The sequence below is a fragment of the Protobothrops mucrosquamatus genome, unplaced genomic scaffold, assembly GCF_001527695.2.
Source record: "Protobothrops mucrosquamatus isolate PMUCROS unplaced genomic scaffold, P.Mucros_1.0 scaffold158, whole genome shotgun sequence".
Classification (NCBI taxonomy): Eukaryota; Metazoa; Chordata; class Lepidosauria; order Squamata; family Viperidae; genus Protobothrops; species Protobothrops mucrosquamatus.
The window spans coordinates 588,422-610,505 of record NW_015386522.1 but is presented as its reverse complement, the minus strand read 5'-3'; the positions used below and the strand labels follow the sequence as shown (position 1 = coordinate 610,505).

At 36.7% G+C, this 22,084-nt stretch overlaps 1 protein-coding gene across 1 annotated transcript in view; it reads right to left on the bottom strand.

Moving 5' to 3' along the window:
* The window catches only part of COLEC12 (collectin subfamily member 12), an 84,511-nt gene extending 78,432 nt beyond the window's left edge, over positions 1–6,079 (bottom strand). The window contains exon 1 of the mRNA XM_015813470.1: positions 5,834–6,079. Coding sequence (XP_015668956.1) covers positions 5,834–5,840 — 7 coding nt within the window. The 5' untranslated portion in view covers positions 5,841–6,079. The remainder of the gene's footprint in view (positions 1–5,833) is intronic.
* Positions 6,080–22,084: the final 16,005 nt, after the last annotated feature.

The following is a 22,084-nucleotide window of genomic DNA, read 5'->3' as shown; positions in this document are numbered from 1 at the left end:
CTGGGAGAGGCCTATCCTGAATGTGCAAAGTCATAGGAAAGCATAACAGATATCCATAAGCCATGCCTAGTTCACACGTTTCATTTGAAATTCCCTCAAAGTTCCATTACCATGATCTGCCACCACTGACAATAGATAGTGACTCTCCAGATGAAGACTTGTCATGACAGAGTTTCCAGTTCAGGTTACAATGCAGCAGTCAGGAACAGGGATCTGACTGTGGTAGCAAGACTCAGTTAGTGACCTTGAGAAGCCAGCAAACAAGGTGTGTTGTGTGTGATGGGGATGAGTCTGTAGTTGGTTCTCCTAACACCATGCCAGCATTTTCTTTGCAAGATAGAGCAGAGAGGGAACGTAATGGGGAAAGAAATGTAAAGGAGCAGTCAGCCCTAGAAAAGGTGCCCACAGCTTTTTAAGAAAACATCAATTTAGCCTAGTAAGAAGCAAGAGGTGAAGGAGAAACTAAAGATTATCCTGCTTTGACTCTCTTTGGTATAAGAGAGTATAAGGCTTTCAATATATTCCTATAAGAACAGAATTTTTGTAGTTCTTATGGCGTTCTGTTTCCTTACCTGGTCTATTTCAAAGGGCTGTCAGGTTTAGTATTGAGGATTCAGATGACAAAAAATTTTTTTGTTCAAGGCTATAATAATTCCAGTGCTGTAAACATAATCCCGATGATTTCTGTGCAACTAGTTTCAAATGGCAAAATAAATAAAATTGAGAATTTCACTATTGGCAACTGCTACTGGAACATCTGAAAATGGTAATTCCATCTCTGGACATAAGGGACGGATGAAGTTAGCTTTTGAAACCAGATCAGATATTTCTTCCTGAACTGCATGGAACTGCTGCCTCAAATTTGTATAGAAGATAGCATACCACATTCATTTGTTTCTCAGATTTTTCTGAACCAGTCTTAATGTATTCAGCATTAAACTTTTTTTCATTCTGATATCCCTTGTGTATGGCATTCACTAGTAAATATCATCTTTACAGCAACTGCAACTATATTATGGGTCTTTGTCTTTTGTACTATGTGTGCAATTGTTCAGGATATTTCAAGAAAACGTAAACTAAAAGTTATTTTAACATTGTGTGAATATCAGAATGATCTGGTGCTGGCAGAGTAGGTATGTTGTTTTAGTATGTTTTACTTCATACATTTGTAACAAAATGTGCACATTTTTATGATTACATTGCTGGGCAGGAAATGAAATCCTGGATTCAGCAAACTAGTTTAAAAGTGCACATTATAGTTTCTAATTATTTTTAAAAAATAACGAAAGAACAGACATAGTCATATAATCTAACTCTAGCTTATTTACCCATGGCTTACTTTAAAAAAATCACACATTAAGTTTAATATACTGAATGCATTAAGTAAAAAGCCATCTAAGTGAAAGGCAAGTTAATCATCCTTTGGTTTATCATGATGTGTGAATCTATCCAATATGTCATCAAAGTCTCTGAAAATATGGCAAGACATAACCTGACAACTTACAAGCATTTCTTTCAAGCACTGTACAAGCCTCACCTGACTTTTTTTAGACCTTGCACTTCATCCTAGTAACCATTTGAGAGTGGACAAGCTCTCTCAAATGGAGGCCAACATGCCCTCAAAATTCCATATGTCCAACCCCCAAAAGATTGAGGTCCATAAATTTAATAATGGGAAAGTCAATGCAAGATGGGTGAAAGAAAATTCTGAGAGGAGTTAATAAGAACAAGATTACTAAGGCTCTTCAGTAATCTAACTGGGGGTCTCCAGGTTTTATTGTTTTCAATTTAATCATCCTAATCCACCTATCCATGAGTGCTCTAGTATGTGCACACACATAGATTCTGCATCCAAGAAACAGGTTTTTACTTTTCTGTGTATGGGAAAAGTTCATAATTACAAAGGGATGTGCAAATGCTGAATTCAAATATATTGACTGGAACTTGAAAATCTATCCATTAGTCAGAGACAGGTTGCATCCTCTGACTCCTAAAAATAACATCAAGGGGAAACATCAGTGCAGTTGTTCATATCACTAAAGGAAAAACTCAGAACTTTCTTTATCTTTCTTTGATAGATACTCAGCTCCTCTTGGGCCTGAAAAGCTGAAATAAAGCATATTCTAATCTCATTTTTTGGCCAAGGGACCAAGAGCCCCAACAAGAGAAATTCAATCTGGCTGCAAAACCATATCATGCTAGTTGCTAGTTGATAATTCACTGTTTCACTATTGCTTTCTAAAGCTATCTTTTCTTTGCAGACCTTAGTTTTTTAGTTACTAAAACTAAGGATCAAGCTAGTTTATTTTTAAATGAGAGTCACTTGTAATTATCTAAATGCTGTGATAAAATTACAGCCAATAACTTTAAATAAATTTTTGTATGTCCATTTCTTGCTTTCATTTAGTAAACATAAAACAGCTGTATTTTTGCCATATACTTAATGTTTACATTCTTAAGAATTTGTACTCCATTACATAGCAGTTTTATAGCCTCTGCTGATATGTTTCATTAATAAATCTACATAATAATACAACAAACTCAGATTTCAGATTCTTTTCCACTATAATAATTTAGCTTTAGTTGGGAACCATTTATAAGATCACTGTATTGTGTTCATTTAGGTCCAAAGCACCTGAAGGTAAGATAAGAAGCAATGGATGGAAACTAACCAAAGAGAGAAGCACCCTAGAACTAAGGAGAACTTTCCTGACAGTTAGAACTATTAATCAGCAGAACAACCTGCCTCCAGAAGCTGTGAATGTTCCAACACTGGAAGTTTTTAAGAAGAGACTGGACAGCCATTTGTCTGAAACGGTATAGGGCAGGGCTGTCAAACTGCTGTCACGTGGAAGCTGTGCCCACCCCATTGCTGGCAATGGCAAAACCGTCCCGATACGTTGCGTGACATCACATGACGTCGTGAGTTTGACATGTCTGGTATGGGGTTTCTTGCCTGAGCAGGGGGTTGGACTAGATGACCTCCAAGGTCCCTTCCAACTTTATTACTACCGGTATTACTACTACTAAATGTTGACCTGAGACCAGGGCCTAACAGTGGTGACACTTCAAAGTAGGAGAATGAAAATGATGTTTTTCACTCATAAGAATTTTCTCATCTTTTCCTCTTTTTTTCCTTTTTTTCTTGTTAGCTATCTAAAGTTGGAAAAAGTTGAAATTTGGAAAAGAAGCTGAATTTTTCAAGAATGAAAACTTTCACTATGAAATATTATGGCAGAAGGAAAACAGTCTTCTTCATCAATTTGATTTTGCCCAATCTTGGAGAATATAAAAGCAATGAAAAATTTACAAATAGATTTCTCTTATCACAATTTATCTTTATTGTGACCCCATGTATTTGAGTATCAGGCATTCTTGACCGGTTATTTGTCACATAATATTAACAATAATGAAAAATATATTATCCTTTTTACATATATTTACCAATGTCATTATTTTGATACTTTACAGTTCTCCATAAAAAGGGGTGCAGGAATAGAGACAACTATATAATATGCCTAAGGCTTAAACTCTACTAAATTTAAAAAGTTCCAAGAACAAAGAGAGGGTGCTAAGAGAGATAAACAAATTAGCTAAATTAGGATCCAATATTATGAAATATTATATTCATTTGACACCACAGATAATTTTCTTAACTCTTGATTAATCAGTTCATTTGAAATGTTCACTGAAGGATGTTTTAATGAAGTCCTGATTTTAAAATTGTATTATTATTATTATTCTGGATATCTGGGAAAACATTCCAAAATTACTGGGAAATCTTTGCAACAAGAGGTTAATTGTGAGTTCTGAAAGAGATAGGGAATACTACTGTAATTAGCAAAAATCTCAAATTCTAAAAATTAAAATAGCAAGAGCACTTAGACTTATATTCCGCTCCACAGTGCTTTGCAGCACTCTTTGAACAGTTTACAATGTCAGAATATTGCCCCCAAGAATCTGGGTCCTCATTTTGAAGGCTGAATGGAAAGCTGAATAAACCTTGAACAGGTCAGGATTGAACTCTTGGCAGTGAGCAGAGTTAGCCTGCAATACTGCATAAAAGCTGTAACATTTTTTTAAAAACCGTATCTGATTAAATCGCTCAACAGTGAAAAATCTCACCAATGCTATCTTATTCACACATACATATGAATTGAAATTGAGTAATTGGGATGCCTTTTAAACAAGCCTGCATAAACTTAGGTTAGAGTTAACACAGCAATTATTCAGACAGAAAGCATCACTTCCTTTTAACAACTGATCTGTCTGCAAGTGGCATGTCATTTCGGTTTATCAAGTATGCAAACTACATAAATGAATATTAACAATCACTGATAAGGGAGCAATGTTTTTATCAAGTGAAGATCCATCATGATCTACATTATATTCAAATGTATAAATCAAGTAAAATTCTTGCTGGTATTACTGTGATGAGCTTAGCATTTGGAATAAAGAGCAAAAAGATAACATTTTCTTCCTTATTTATTCCCAAATAAAGCCCCTGCAAAAAGGGCTTAATCTTCCCTTTTTATGAAAATAGCACATTTAAGTTATTTACTAAGCAAACATGCAATGTTTTTCATTTGCTAATGTCATCACATCCATCTTGGTAACAATATGAAAAATAAATATGAGCCCCTGGTGGTTTTACTGATAAAAATAATTTTAATTTCTAATTATCTTAAGCATAATGGACTGTCCTCATTACCAGATGATATTCAAAACTTATTTTCATGTGTGTGGGCTTAATAGAACTAAATGCTATTCCCCATAGACTGCTTCTCTGGCAAACACCCCCCCCCCCCGACTATACTGAATAGTGTTTTTATTGGTCTCTGGAAAAAACAATCACTCTTCCTGCCTTCTTGGCATCAACAGCCCCATACCACACTTCAAACAGCATGCTAGGATTCAGCCAGTTTCTCTCCTATCCATACATGTGTGTGTTTATCCACATAGTGACTAAGATTATTTTTGAAAATCTACACTTGAAAGCTCACAACTATTTCCTGTACGCTTGAAAACATTTGATCCCAGGGTGCACAGAGATTTGTGCTTACTCTGCAGATTACTTGGAATGTTATTACTTTCATTAATGAGATGTGCATTGTAACATATCTTTTTTTATTAAGGTCCAAAATATGCCAAAGAGAAGATTCATTGGTTGAATGACACAAGCAATGGGAACCTAAAACGCTTTCTCTTAAAGTGTGATTCAAAGGCTGGTGGGGGCAGCTGGGTTGTTAAGTTGAGCTTTCGGCATATGCAATGCACAGCAAAGGCCAAATATTTTTCCAGTCTATAGATCTTGAGGGAAAAAATGCCAAATATATTTCATAAGGCAGTTAAGCCTCTACTGGAATCTAATCACTGCCAGATGTCTAGAAGAACATCACGAAATGCTGGCAACCCCCCACTGGTCTCTCCAAAAACTGCAGAGGCAAGTTTTAAAACTTTTTTTTAGATAAGTGGCCAAGAAATATGTGCTACAGAAAGCAGAAATCGTGCGGGTGAACACTCTGCACCCCTGGACTGAGTTGTTTTTTTTTTAATTTTAAACAAAATCCAAAAAGAAGAGTCTCTAAACAACTGACAAGAACCTGGGCTTTTCCTTAAGAACAAATGGCAGCTTTCATTCTTAATGACTAGCAACCCACCCAACTTCAGTTTCTCTTACACACAAACACGCACAAAACATAAACCCTCTTGCAAAAATAGTTGCTTCCACAATAAGCCCATGATCACTGCTGACAAGCCTCCTGCTCTTTCAGAACCGCCCAGCTCTTTCCAATACCTACTTTCTGAAACAGCCACCCACTCAAGGGTTTACCTTTCATGTTGGCACACGAGGGGTCACATAGAAAACGCAGATGCTGGAGGAATTTGCTGCTGTTAACACAAAACTCCTTATTGGATTTCCATGCCGGGTGCCCGGGATCTTCTGATCAGTAATAAAGATGGATGGACGGAAGAATGGATAGATGGAACTCTAGACCTCTTGCTCAGCCGTCTGAAGGAGTCCGAAGTTTACACTCTCGTGACCGGTGTAAGCTCAGGCGACCAGCCTCTGCTGCCCCTCCTCTCTGCTCAGTTTTGGAAAGGCGAGAAAGCTTTTGGCTCCACAGTTCTCTCCCCCACCCCCCGCAGCTCCCCTTCCCCCCCGCCTCTTTCACGAGCTGGACTGTAAAGTGAGGCAAGGAAGAGACTGTAATAATAAACCTCCAGCGAACTTTGAATGAGGAGTAGAAACTTCTTCCCTCTTCTCTCTCCTAAATCAGCCTCCCAAAAGCTCCAGACTCTCCTGAAAAATTCGTTCACAATCAGCTGCCTTCCGTTCCTCCCTTTCCTTTCCCTGTGAGGTTGACTCTTCTCGGACAGAGAGCTCTTAAATGAGAGGCCAAAATGTTTTGGCAGAGACCTAGGAGTGTAGGCTCAAAGTCCGGTCCCCTTCCCAAGATGTAGAAGCCTCTGTTTAAGAGGACTGTTTGTTCCAAAAGAAGATAAATTATCACCAATAATACATGCAGTTTTATTCTGGTTAAATCAATAATCGTGGTTTCCTAATTGTGTGAATCAGAGTAGAGTTTGACTTTGGAACATTCCACTTTCTTTCAGAACATTCCATTTTCCTCCTGGAAAAGGCCCACCGAGATTCCAAGTGTGGCTTGTGAGTTTCCAGACCTTTATCATTAGGAGCAGAAAGGAGTCTACAGAACTTCCTGTTCCAGACACATGAACCATTCTCACAAAACTTGGTTTGCCTGCACCATTATGCATATCCCTAATGAGCACACTCTCCTTGCAAGAAAACATGGTTGGCTGGTGTGTGGTTTGCTGTGTTTTGAAATTGGGATAGACTTGTACAGTTTTACGTCCATTCTGCACTGTACAATAACAATTTGACTACTGTAAACTTGAAATACTGAACTCTAGAGCAAATAACAAATAATAACTGCCCATAGTTGCCACAGAATAAGGAATAAGGAAAGACTCTTATTCCACCAAAGTATGAGATAAAATAATTAACGGGCACCTTCTTTCCCACATCTGACTCATATCCTTTGTTTATGCTGGGTAAAGTATATTTCTCTGGATGCATGAAAAAATAAACCAAAACTAAAATACTAGTTTCACCATGATTTCAGCTACACATAGCTTGTGTTTAGCAACCATAATTGAAACCTGCAACTTGGTTGTTAAGCAAAATGGTCACTAAGTGAAACTTATGCTTGTGTTCTTATTTCAGCTTTCCTTTGCTTTACAGACCTTTCAAAGGCCGTAAATGAAAAGATTGGTCACAAAGTTACTTTTCTATAACAAGTCATTTAATAAGGATACAGTCATAACTGTGAACAGTCCCTAAATAAGGCAGTTGCTAAATATAAATTAGCCATACACCATTGGTGACTGAAAAATACTTCTGCTTAACTCTGTCCTGTTGTCAATATCATCTATACCAGGGGTGTCAAACTGCCGGCCTGTGGGCCGGTTTCATCCTAACGAAGCTGCACCCACCCCATTGCCGGCAATGCAAAAAGAGTCATGATACGTCACAACACATCACGTGACGAGTTTGACACCTGTGATCTATACAGTCTGAGACATCATGATCTGATCTCACACAGAAACAGACCTTCCCTGTGGAACTGTCCTGAAAGTCGTCAAAAAAGTCAAGATGGTGGCCATGACCATGAAATTAAAGCCCAACCCCTTTTTATACGCAGCACGCTACACCTGAAATGAGAGACAAATTCCTTCAAAATACATGTTGTATTGGATCCAAATATGTGAGCCTTAGAGTTCTGCTCAGAGCAGGACAAAGCTGTTCCATTTTTCTGTGTGTCTCTTGAGAGTCTCTTCTGAAGGATCAGGAAATACTCTGGGACAGTCTTCTTCAATCTTTTGCCTTCCAAACAATCCCCCCAAACTCTTAGTTCCCATAACTCATTGTCTGGTTATGCTGACTGGAATTAAGAGGTCTGTAATCAAACATTTCGGGAGGGCATTAAATTGAAGAAAATGGTGACGATAAGTAAATGAATACATGTGCATGGACAGACAGACAGATAGACTAACAGTTTAGTCAACTCTTTTCTTTAATTGGTAGACTGTATTGGAGCTCCCTGTTCCCCAAAACACCATGATTAAATCCACCATTTTGTTTTAATTTTTACATTTTTATGTACCTCAAGGATGTCACATAGAATTAATAAACACTTGTGAATGTGCTTTTGTTTAATAAGGATACAGTATTTTAGGAGCTTTAAAATGTAAGCGTCAAACCCTTAATACTTCACTGATGTGCCCTTTATACCCTTCTCCACCCCCCAAAAAATGTCAATAAAATGCTCATGTTCTACAGGTAACCTAAGAGAAACAAGTAAATGCTCTCTAGAACTTCAGAATCCAATTCCTACAGCCCATAAATGTTTGCTGAAACTGATGGGAATTGAATCCAAAATATCGGTAGAATCTCCAGTTGTGTATCCCTGATGTTCCGCAGAAAAGGTTCTGCAGTTTCATTGCGGTCTCTAACGTATTCACATGCTACATGGGTCTTTCAATTTCAGCTGTCCTTTTCTGGAGTTTGGGGGCCACCCTAAGGAATAATATCAACATTTTATATGATATATGCATTTAAATTCCAAATTCCTTAATTCTCATATTGAAACTTTTGTGCAATTTATTTTAAGACCTGCCATTATGTCAGGCTATACGTGACTTATAAACTTAGTTCACTCTGATTGTAAATTTAGTTGTTTTTTTAAAAAGTCTAGAATCCATTATGTTGATAAAACATGTGCTTTAATGAAGTTTTATTATGGTTGCATGTCCAATAGTGAGATGATTTACATATTCCTTTATCTGGAATATTTAAAACCTTGGGCATCTCCACATTTATATAATACTGTACAGTTGAAATAGTTTATCTTTGTGTCTTCTGCTGACCTCAAAATTCAGAAAACACAAAAAAAGGCTCTAAGAATCAATGTGATAAGCTTCTAGCCTAAAAGATCATGGTCTAATTATCTGGTATCCTGAGGTTTTCCGGCAAACTGTGATCCTGGAGCTGCTGAGCTAGTTGTAAAAGCCAATCTGTTGGCTATTTGGTATTCCCGTACCAGACTCTTGTTTGCCTTCTCATTTTTGAATGCTGTTATTTCTAAAGTCATTTGCCGGGGTGTGTGTGTGAGTCAAAGAACTAGCTTCTCTAGTGTCATGGAAAAAAACCAATGAAAAAACAAGAGACAGCAACACAAAGCAATACTTCTTACTTTAAGATTCAGAGGTTTATTTTGCTAATAATTTGGAACATAGCAAACATAATAACACAACATCACTTACATTAGTAACTCATTGCAATGAAGTCCATAGAGTTCCAATAAGGACAGCTATAGGCCAATGGCAAATCAGTCAGGTCCAGTCTCAACTCTTTATACCCTTTCCTGTCCTAAGACTGTAAACAGATGGTCAGCAAACATTTTCTGCTGACTTTCTGCTGACTTCCTGCTGACCCTCTGCTGAACATACCTTTCTACATACTCATGTACTTTGGAACCCGCATCTATCAGCTACTTTCAGTTCCCTATTTCTTACTGTTTCAGTCCTTATGTTATAAATATATTTGAAACAAGCAAGCTTAGCAAAATCATATTAAGTAAAGCACAATTGCAAACTGCAAAATTAAGCATAACACAGACTTTGGTTCAATACTTTTGAATGAGGCCTGATTTAGTTCACCTGGGCCTAAACTAAGGTGACCAACTTTTTTACAATTAAAAAGAGGACACAAATAAATTGAAGAAAAAAATATCGTAAATAAAAGAAACATTTTATTCATTGCAACAATAATACAGAATACACTATAATATGATAAATGCATAATAAAAAACATTTGTAACAATAACATTTTATATTGTAATTATGCTTACATGCCGCGCCCCTGCCCACAGCCGCCCCGCCAGCACTGCTGCCCCACTGTGTAGAGTGGGCCCTGCAGCTCCCAAAGCACCAGCTGCGCCGGCTCCAGCCTTGGGGGGCAGCCCGCCGGCGACACACCCCACCTGCAGCCACCCCGCCAACACCACCGCCCACCTTGTGTAGCCCCGTATAGAGCAGGCCCCACGGCTCCCACAGCATGGGAGGTAGCCGGCCACCGTCGCCCCTCACACCCCCACCCGCAGCAGCCCTGCCGCCCCTGCCTCTTGCGCCTGCAGCCATTATTGCCCTAGCAGGGCCGAAGATCAAGAGAAAGTTACCGTGGTGTCGCCGCTCCAGTCTCCTCCAGGTATCTTCGGGACTAACTAGGAGATGGTGTAGTTGGGTAGCAGGGAAGAGTGCAAAGTTCCTGCCAATTTGCCTTCGCTGCAGACAACTTACACGTACAAAGTTTGCCGGCCGGGTGTTTTGGCGCATTCAGCAGCAATTCCTATTGGCTTTCGAAAGCCAATAGGGGGAGTAGCACAGCTCATGCAAAAGTTGAACAAAAACCATCAAAAAAAGGTGCCGGAACGCTGTTCTGAGCGTTCTATGAGAAAAAATCCCCCCTGCAGATTAGTCTTCAAATATCGAAAAGGAGGACATGTAGGAGGACACTTTTCGAGGGAGGACAGAACTCACAAAAGGAGGACTGTCCTCCCTAAAGGAGGACGGTTGGTCACCTTACCTAAACCTTGCATAGAAGAACAATAGCCAATATTTTCGTTTTCCATACTAGAGGAAAACAATTAAACAGAGTTTCAAGTAAACATCCTATAGAATTGTTGCTATAAAATTTTGCAAGAAATCGCAAGGAATTGTGTTACAAAATGTATAGAACTTATTGCACATTAAATATGGCGCAGAAATACTTCTTTCATGTTAAATACTCAGGGGACTGGGAGGAACAGAAATAATAAGTTAATTTTTTTTTAGAGCACTGGTGATTATGCAAACTAACAATGACGAACTCGTTTTCTCATAAACTGTCAGAACTGGAGTGTTATAAGTAATATTGCTAAAGAATAATTATGTTATTAAGGATCACCAAAAACAGAGATTTGCCAATGATTTCAAATAGCCTTGGATGAAGTATTTGTTCATAATATTTACAGCTGACTGCTGGCAAACTGAATGATGATATAACCCAGAGCTTATGAGTTATGCTCTGAAAATAAAAGCTTAAAAAGAGAAGCATTTTTACAATTAAAACTTTAAAACATATTTGAATATATTGTTTTATTCATGATGTCATAAGAGTAAAAAGATAAATTATCAGCACAAATAGGTTAACTTGTATTAATTGAACTATCTGCAATGCACGTAAGTCATAATTATTATATACTGTATGATCTATTATCTGCAATAAAATACACAAAACTGGATTGCTTTCTGATTGTGTGAAGCTTTATTTAGAATAAGTTCCAAAGACTTTGGTGGAGCATCATTTTCAGTTATAACTATGGTTGGGACCTTATTACAAAGTCCTAGGCAGATTACTCATAGTAAAATCTTCCTAAATTCTGCACTATTTAGAGCTCTGCTAGATGGGATACAGTTCCATCAGGATTCTTTCCATCCTCTTATTTCTAATTTTATGCTACTGTACAGGTAGTTCTCAATTTACAACAGTTCATTTAGTGACCATTCAAAGTTACAATGGCACTGGATAAAGTGACTTATGACCATTTTTCACAGTTACAACCTTTTGCAGCATCTCTATGGTCATGTGATTAAAATTCAGATGCAGGGCATCTGGTTCATATTTATGACAGTCCCAGGTCATGTGTCTCAGGTCATGTGATCACCTTTTGCAAACTTCTGACAAGCAAAGTCAATGGGGAAGTCAGATTCACTTAACAACCAGGTTACTAACTTAACAACTTCAGTGATTCACTTAAAAACTGTGATAGGAAAGGTTGTAAAATGGGGCAAAACTCACTTAACAAATGCCTCATTTAACAACAGAAATTTTGGGCTCAATTGTGGTCGTAGGTTGAGGACTACATGTACTGTACTGGTTTTGTGTGATCATATCATATTTTTCCTACCATATAATTGAAGCAAGAAGAAATGGGGCATGACACACCTGGGAATGGCACAGTGAAAGGTGTGTGCATGTGCTTCTCTTCATCATTGCTGAATCTATACGTCCAACCAAAACATGCTTTATGATGGTGGTATCAGTAACAAGTCATCAAAATGACAATAAGTGCATTATGTTGTTATGCAACATTCTTGAATAACAATGGGTGATACAAGGATGTAAATTGTGGCATCATGCACGTGTTATACAAAAATAACAGAATAGATGCTATGTATATTTGTAAAAAGATTCTCTGAGAATTATATAATATAAAAACTTGATAGATATTTAGAGGAAGCTGCTGAAATGAACAGGATGTAAAATCACACAGAATGAAGCAACAGTCTGCTTACTGATGTTTGGAGATTCTTTGTAGCAGATCTGTTTTCAGACTTGCTTCCGAAGGATGGAGTAGCTTCTTCCAGCCTTTGAAATATTTTCTCTTCTGCTGTTTCTCACTGAAAGAGAAACATGTTTTTTTTAAAAAAAAAACATTGGTCAGGCAGACTTTTGTCTTCAGCTCCAATTTCAGTGGGCAAGCAGAACTCTACAAGAAACAATAATAAATAAGTTTTGAAACTGATTATCATTCTTTTCATCTGTCACAAAGATGTTCTGCATCAATCTGAATTTAATATTGGGGACTATGAGATAGGAAAGATGATATATAACGACATTGCTCCAGGAAGAGTAAAATTCTAATCTGTTTGAATTGTTATTTGATTTTGTTTTACTAAAACTCACAATTCATTGAGTAGATGTGATTTCGTGGTCAGGTTTACCACTTTCTTATAATGAGAAGCCAGAAAGCATTCAAGCATTTTGCAAACTGTTTAAAAAGAGAACCGATCACATGATGTTTCTGTCAATATCTCTGTAATTTATGTAAATTACTGTTTTCCAAAATTCTGAGGCTTTGATGTTTGGTTTTCCTGGCAATGATAACTGCTTTAATAAGTATTTCTTATTCTCTTCTTTGACCATGATTATTTTGGAGAGGCTTCAAAAAGACCTGACATTTAAAAAGTAAAATAAGTTTGGGGGGGGGGGGAAATGGCTCATACTAGATCTAACCGAATTGGAGTGGAGGTAGTGAACAATTATTTATCATTAAACTCAAAGGGGAGCTCTACTTTAGACACTTGCAATATTTTTTTTGTTTAACTTAACTCTTTGAAATCTATAGATCTTTTTTTTTGGCCTCTTCACTCTTTTGCTATTGTATTTATGAGCTATGACGGTTTGTATTTGTATATGCTGATCTAATGAAGTCTTACTACTTACTGCTTCCATTTTGGGGGGCTTCTCTGCATAGATAATTTTTCCATATTGAGACCTGAGAGTTATTTTAAGGTATTTTTTTTCTTCATAGTGTAATGTTCAAATATGGTGAGTATTTGGTCAGATTGACTGCATATGGATATGTCTAGGCCAGGCATGTCAAATCTGCAGCCCATGGGCCACATGCAGCCCTGGATAGTTAATATTGCAGCCCCACAAGTTCATAATAAAAATATTTTTAAAATGTAGGAATTTTGTTATTTAACTATAATATATATACTATATGCGCCCCAAGATAATTTGTCTTCACTCAGTGCAGCTCAGGCAAGTCAAATGGTTGGACACCACCTGGTCTAGACAGCTTTGTGAGCTAAAAGGGATGGTTTTTCCAGGTTGTCTTTAAGATGCAACAAGATAGTAGACAGGCAGTGATTTTTGAATTGTAGAAACTTTTTCATTCAGTCACCTGTATGAGAAATCAATGAGAACTAGAGGGAATCCTGTTGCTTACTCTTTTTGTGCATGGGCAACTTTAAGCTTTTGTGTGTAAGAGACTTTGAGTCAGTGTTGACTCCAGCAATTACCTGGACTTCTCCTTAGAGTTTCCAAATCGAGTTGCTTATTTTGGCAATAGCTCTTGGCAATCTCCATATAGGCTACAAGTTTGCCTCTAAATGTTGTGGGTTTTCGTTTCAGTACCTGTGTTATAAATACCAATGTGGTCTTAAACAAAATCTCATATCTCATCTACGGTATAGTTCAACTCTTATACCGGTATTGTACTGAAGTGAAAAGGAAACCAACTCTTGAAGGTATTTTATAATACTGTATTTTTAATTTTACAACAGATGAAGTTTAAATATGGTATGATTTTGAAATCATTTTTATCTGTTGTTTTAGAAAAGCAATGCAGTGTGTTTTATTTTTTGTGTTATATGGATATGATGTTGATTTATATTTATATTTATTTGTGGGCAAAGAGGATCAAGAGTCAAGAAAATTGATTAAATGCTGTGACCAGAAACCTCACTGTAAATTTTGGCTAAAAAAACAAATGGACCAAATTCTTTTGCATTTGCAATCTGTATAACTTGCTTTTGACTTAACTTTTTTATTTACTCTGGCTTTGTTATGTATGACCTAATGGAAGATACAGGGAGTAAGACTATTCTAACAGTCTGACCTTCAGATTATACTGGATGAATGAAGATTGGATGATTCTTAAACACTCTTGTGACACCATCAGTAGTTGCACGATTTAGATAGGCAAAGTGATAGTCTTCTGTCACATTGGATTATGCATGAATGATATTGCCCATGGTAAAAATGTAGAATACCTGAGTAATAATAAAATATAGTTAAAATCCTATCATTGATTGGTCCCTGCATCACTGGCTATAATATCATAGCATTCTTGTGAAAGGGTTAAAACATTTCTCTAAATAATATTTCAACAAAATGCAATCAGTTCATAGGAGCATATGAAATACTGAAGCACAGAATTTATATTTTCAGATGGATGCCCTAGATCAACATCACTCACCCATCAAATGTGTTTAAAAAGAAACTCTACACAACAGGAGTGCAGACATCCTATGCAAACCATAGTGACATCATGTGCACCATGCCATCACTGCACAAACAATGAGAATTATGTGACCAATGCAAATTGCATCATTTGCATAATAATATCATCATGAACAGAAAGTCACTTGCTCCCATTAGTCTCTGGACCCCAGGTACGTCCATAAGCAGGAGTTCTGAACTTCCTTCTCCATTGTTCCTCAAGAAAAGAGTTAAGCTTTGGATATGTTTTTTATCTATTCATGTTATGAAAAAGTAATGTCAATTACAATATTTTGAAACAAACAAACAAATCTATATATAGTACACCAGGGGTATCCAACTGGCAGCCCATGGGCCAGATGCATCATGCACAGGTCCCGCCCACCCCAGCTCCACAAAGGCAAAAACCGTCATAATACATCATGATGTGTCATTTGACACGATCGGGTTTGACACCTGTGAAGTGCACTGATTGCATAGTTTATAAAAATCAATCAATATTACTTTAAAAAACTATGTTGATAACATACAATGGTCTGAGTGGGACATAGAAATGGAATTTAAAAGATGGGTTCTAGCCTAACATCAGAAAGACTCTACCGAGGATTTCAAAGCGAACGATAGAAGCTATTACTGAAATGTCTCTCCTTGACAGTTTTCCACTGTATTTCAGATGGTAGAAAAACCTGGAGAAGAATCTCTCATGAAGAACTTAAAACATGGGCAGACTCATAAGAGGAAAGCTACAGTATTGAAGGTATAACATATCTCATCTGCATTTGATTTAACAACATATGCTTTCTCTTGATGCTCCCTCAGACATAATGTGTGTGGTGAACTATAGACATTTTTCCGATTAGAAATTTAAATTGCGAAGTTTTTCCTTGAAGAAACAAATGTGTATTTTACTATCTGATGCTTAAACAGAAATCTAAAAACAAGACTTGTATATTTGATTTGCAAATATATTTTTATTATCAATATTTGCAAGCTTTCCAGCATAATCCACAGTTTTGCTTATTATTATTCATATTATGTTAGTACCACAAGGTGAGCGTTAGCTAAAATCCTTCCACAAGTACAGCTGAAGTACAGAAAAGCCCAGGATATCAGTATCAAAGAATTAATAAAATCAATTAATATTATAAAGCTCATTAAAAATGTAACTCTCATTACTTTTCTTAAGTTTTCTGAATTCTTGTAAACAATATGTTTCTAAGAACCTTTCGTGATAATGTTCAACAAAACAAAAATGCAACTGTTTTTTTTTTACATTTGGGTGGATATAATTAATTTGTCAGTTTCTCAAATACCTATTTCAGTGTTTTGAGATTATAAAAAGTTTCTACCTATCTCATTCTTATTTTTTTAAAAAAAGGTGGTTTAACAACAGCTGTTCTTAGTTTAAACTCTCAACAAGACTGCTGTTCTCAGAAATGCCAGTCAGAATGGCCCTTAGCTGGCAATATTGGAAGTCATGGTTCCAGATTATACAAGGGGGATCAGGTTGGAGAAAACTATCTTAATGGTTTTGCAGCACCAGTTGTATTTGAATGCCAAGAAATGTCAGCTAGAGGATGGAGAGACAAGCTGTCAAGGAAATTCAGACATGTAACATGATAAAGGTACATAAAATTCCTGAAAGTATCTATGGGAATCCCATATTGTAATCCTTGGATTTTTTTAATATCCATTCTTTCTACTATCTAATTAGATAAGATTGGTTAAATATCAGGCCCATCAGGCCTTAGAAGTTGCCACAACTTCAGAATCCGTTGGTGGCCACATACAGAAATAAGACACCTGTTTTTCCAAAATTGAAAACATAATTATTAAGAGCAAGTAACTGGAACTTAATCAAATATTATGGTTCATCACTAGAATCCTTTTGATTACCTTAGAGTCTGACTAAATTTTGAATGTCTAAATACAGTATACGGTGGTCTTGTTTCTAGTTTTCTAGACAGAGAAACTAGTCTACAATTTGCCTACCGTGCAAAGTTTGTTTACATTGACTTACATATGATTATTTAACCCACCTTAAAGCAGAAGCTTGCACTCTTTGTTTGTGCTTGGTATGCATATTTCTTTTTCAAGTAATGAAGGCCAGCATAAATGTAAAATAGTGAATGAGATCCTAGTGTTACCTTCAAAGGCAAAAATATAATAATGAATAGGTATGTGAAGTGCCTTTTGATCATTTGCCTCTAATTGACGGTTCATTGTATGTCAGACATAGCATAATCGTGAGATGAAAACCCATGCAGAATTTGAGGTGGGATAGGGAAGACTTAGCATTTCACTTGGTAAGCATACATAGATATAGCATATCATGCAATTGTTCAGCTGAGCGAGAAGAATTACTTCTGTCAGCAAAAGTGGCAGAACAACTCTTACCGTATATTGAACAGTTATACAAAATCTTTGTAAGTCTTCTTTGGATGATCCGCCAACATCTCAAGGCAGAAGCAGGAAGCTGCAAATTGAGGGGCAATAACTCAGATGCAATTGTAAAAGGAATTCCATTACTGGAAAATGGGAGATCCCACTAAGACGTTAGGGGAAAAGAATAAAATGGAGGAACATATACTTTATGAGCCGTGGTGGCACAGTGGTTAGAATGCAGTACTGTAGGCTACTTCTGTTGACAGCTGACAATCTGCAATTTGGCAGTTCGATTCCCACCAGCTCAAGGTTGACTCAGTCTTTCATCCTTCCAAAGTCGGTTAAATGAGGACCCAGATTATTGGGGGCAATATGCTGACTCTGTAAACTGCTTAGAGAGGGCTATAAAGTACTGTGAAGCAGTATAGGAACCTAAGTGCTATTGCTATTACCAGATGGTCACATTTCTGTCTCTAAGCCCAGAACAACAACACAATTGTGTACAACATTTTCCTGATATTTATTTATTAAAAAAATTATAACCTCATGAGAAAATGAAGAACTTGTTTAGGGCAGATAAACAAATATATACAGAAAGAAGAAATACAGAAAACATTGAAATGCAATAAAAGTGGCCATTCTAGATTACATAACTGCTAGAGTAGTACAGTGACTAGAACACTGGCTTTAGGAATGGAAATAGACTTCATAGAATTACTTGCTCTTTAAAACATCTGGTTTCCATGGTAAAAAGTCACGCTTCATTGATCTCACCCATTGAAAGAAAAGCAATTTCTTTATATTTTATTATGCATTTATTCTATCTTTAATGCACATAATAAATTGAATTGTCTGGTACAATTACAGTAATTTAAAAATGTTCTGAAATAATAAAACAACAAAACCATACAATAAAGAACAAGAATTTATAAAATCTTTTGCCTATAGTAATGTAGACACCTAAAATAAAAAGTGAAAATGCCTGGAACAAATGGAATATCTTAGTCTGGTGTTTAAAGACATTAAACCCTCAATTCTTTCTGCTCCTTGTCCTCTTCCTTTGCAAGATGGCACGTTAGTAACAGCACTTTCTGTTTCTTCCAGTATTCACCCTATATCAGTGATGGCGAACCTTTTAGAGACCGAGTGCCCAAACTGCAACCCAAAACCCATTTATGCATGGTCGGGTGCCGGATGGGTGTGGCCCATTGGCTGGGTGTGGCCAATTTGGGTGGTGTGGCCCATTGGCTGGGCGTGGCTGCAGTGGTAACGGCAGACTGGGTGGGACTAAAAAGTTCAATCAATCAATTCCAACTTTGCAAGATCTTTTTTTTTCCCGCAAGAAGTTGAAATTGACTGATTGATTGAACCTTTTTTTTTTTTTTTGCACACTGCAGCAAAAAGGTTTTATAAAACCCAGCTGAAGGCCTAGGACTGGGGCGACGGCGCGCATGCCCACAGAGAGGGCTCTGAGTGCTGCCTCTGGCACCCGTGCCATAGGTTTGCCACCACTGCCCTATATCTTTAAACCATTCAACCCTTCCAGGCAGGTGGTACTCTTCTTAGTAAGTTTCCTAATTGCTTCAACAGAGATGAAGGAAAAAAAAAGAATTATGTATGGGAGAATTCAGAGAACTTAATTCTCAACAAGTATCAAAACATCTTAATGAGTTCTTCATTCAAGAGGAAGCTCATCCTAAAATTTCTAACCAAAGAGGATTTTGATAATAAACCTATCCTACATTCTGGCCCCTCCTTTGATAGATGAATCAAAGACTCCATTAGACCAGTTCCACTACTAATCACCACAAAGTAACATTTCCTTTCTCAGCATGCATTACGGCTGCTTTGTGCAAATTTGATGAATGCTGTGTTCATTCCGAAGGTCTAGCTTCATTTAATCTCCATAGCAGTTTGAAATTCTTCTTATTCAGAAAACACAAAGGGCATTCATGTTTAATCCATGGGATTAAAAAAAATTACACAGCCACTTCCTTGCCAATGACACCTAGCACGAAGGGCAGTCACGTTTATGAGGTTCTTAACATAACATAATTATTTCCTTCAGACTATTTCTTCTCCTATTTCTCTCAAATCATTAAGCCCTGGCTATTGAAATATCTGCTTGAATTCAGCCATGTTCAGAGAACATCAAGAATCTAACTGCTACCCCCAAAAAAGTCTGGCAGAGTTTTGATTGTACCATTTTGGCCACCATCTTGATATTCTTGATCATACACTGCAGACTGTCTCGCTGCTATTAGGACTGCAGAAAAGCAGTGCCTTCAGCAGTACTAACAAAAGCTATGTGGAAGAAATTATTTGTCATCCAAGACACTAGTGAGGAGCTACAGCTCTTTCCTATTTAGATAATGCGTTTGAACTGTTCTGGTATGTCTGGGACATACATTGATTTTATGTTATGTGTTCTAGCATGTACGAAGCTTATTTCCTGTATGGACTGGTCCTAAACTAACCAGAATCTCTAATTTTGCTGCATTCTCCTCTAAATATGAATACTTTTTTTCTACTGGAAACAACTTCTGTAAAACAATACTAACTGTGAGCTCTGTTTATGGACTAAAGGTCTGCTCTGAATGCCACCCAAGAAGGAAGTCTAGATACAATAACTAGAGCTACAGTCTTCTTAGTTATGGCACCAACAGTGGAATTCCTTCCCCTTTGAGATAACTTCATCTTCTTTGACTGCTTTTAAAAAAAAGTTGAAAATCACTTTTATAAACTATAAACAAGAAACAAAATTCTTCATTTATATTAACTATACTTGATGGACACTTAGCAATAGCACTTGTTAAATATGTGGTTTTATTGTTAATTATTATAAGTGGTATTGTAAGCGCCTGATATAAAACCAAGAACTGAATAAGGCCGTCAGTTAGTACAACAATGGACTTTCAGTGCCCCCTTTGTGCTAGATTCTGTACTTCCAGACTGGGACTGCAGAGCTATCTTGGTGTCCAAAGATGAACTGCAGAACAGCATGTCTCCTTCAAACCTGGGTCTAGCATATATTGTAAATAGTTTTATATTATTTTAACAATTGTTTATTTTTAAATTTGTCATGTGTGGTAAGCTATGTCAGCTTGCCAGAAATGTGCATGAAGAATTGTGACACTGTCAATTGTTTTTTTCTTTTTACGACTCTGTAATCCCTTTATTCGGGATGGGTAGATGTGACTGAATGGAGCTGAGCGTTTATTGGCTGGATGCCCTTCCTGAAGCCTCTGCAGTGTTTGCATCTTGTAACACTCTGTAAATAAAGTATAGAAATACTATAAGAATCATGAAGTAAAATTATATGTTTCCTAGACCTGTACTTTAAAAATATGTGCAACTAACTCCGTGGATATATTATTGGCAAGAGGAAGACAATATGTTGCCTAAAAACAAACTTTGGTCTGAGAACTCCTATAATGGCACTTCAGTTATCGGTGCTGGGAAACATGATGACCGTGTAATAAAATTCTGCATACATTATTTCAACAGGAAGTGTATCACAACTTTTGATATGCAACTATGATATCTCAAGGGTTCCATAAAATATTTGAATAGCACTGTAAAATTGAAAACTATACTTCATTTTTGAAGACATTGTTGAAAGTATTAAAGCCAAGAAATCTGGAACACGAATGCATCAGACTTCCTTTGTTTGAACCTACAGGAGATAAGAAGTAATCCAGAATGTATACTATATGTATTTTATTCTCTGTTATTTACTAAGGGTTTTCTTTGGCCTTCAATAGCCTTCAATAGGTTCAATGAATGAAGTATGTAATTTACTTCAAAAATATTTTTGGTTTAGCTATTAAATTTTGTAATACTAAATTGTAAATGGATTAATTTGAACTTTTCACTTTTTATGCAAAGGATTCATGACCTGGTTTCAGGAGCAAAATTTCAAACTTAAACTTTTAGGATTCAGTGATGTCACAGGAAACTGGTTGTGCCATGAACAGATAATTAACTTCTCGGCTACCATTTTCACCAGATAATTGTCTTCTTCCTTTATGTAAATATAATTGGACTTGACTTGAAGAAAAAAAGTATCTACAAATGCTATGCATTCCTTTGTTGTTAAAGGACAGCTTTGTTAGTTGATGTAGAAATTGTTAACTTACTTAAATAATTTTGTAGTGTGCAATAGGAAAGAATGATTTTATCAACAGCTTTTATTATGTTATTCCAAATTATTGTGCACATGAGTCAATATTAAAAACACAAATAAGAATGGGAATTATTCTCAATCAGGTGCCCTCCAGGTGTTCTGAAACTGCAGACTTTGGAATGTTGGGAATTCACTGCACAAACTTTCTAAACAAACATCAAAGCCAAACACTGACCAATTATGACCAGTAAAATGGAGAGGATTTTTGCAATTTGTATATCCAAAGCCATCATCCTTGGTTGAAAAATTGTTCACTTGATTAGAAAGTTGAAGATGAGTTTGTTCTAAGCATTCCTCATTTTTTTCTTAATATGCTAAGTTTAGAATTATTCCAAAGTAGAGTGTTTTTAACTGCTGTCTTATACACAGCTAGGTAAGAATGGACCTAAGGTTACAGATGATCCTTTAATCATATTTGATGGCACTGAGAACACCAGTATTAGAGGTCATAAATGTATACATGGCTAATTCCACAACGTGTGTGCTATTCTTTGTTCTAGCCACTTCATGTAGACCTTGTGTTAATCCCAGACTATGGGATTTCCTGGGAATTTGGACTGAGATCACTCTTTGGAAAGGAGCCAAAATCTTATGCTGCA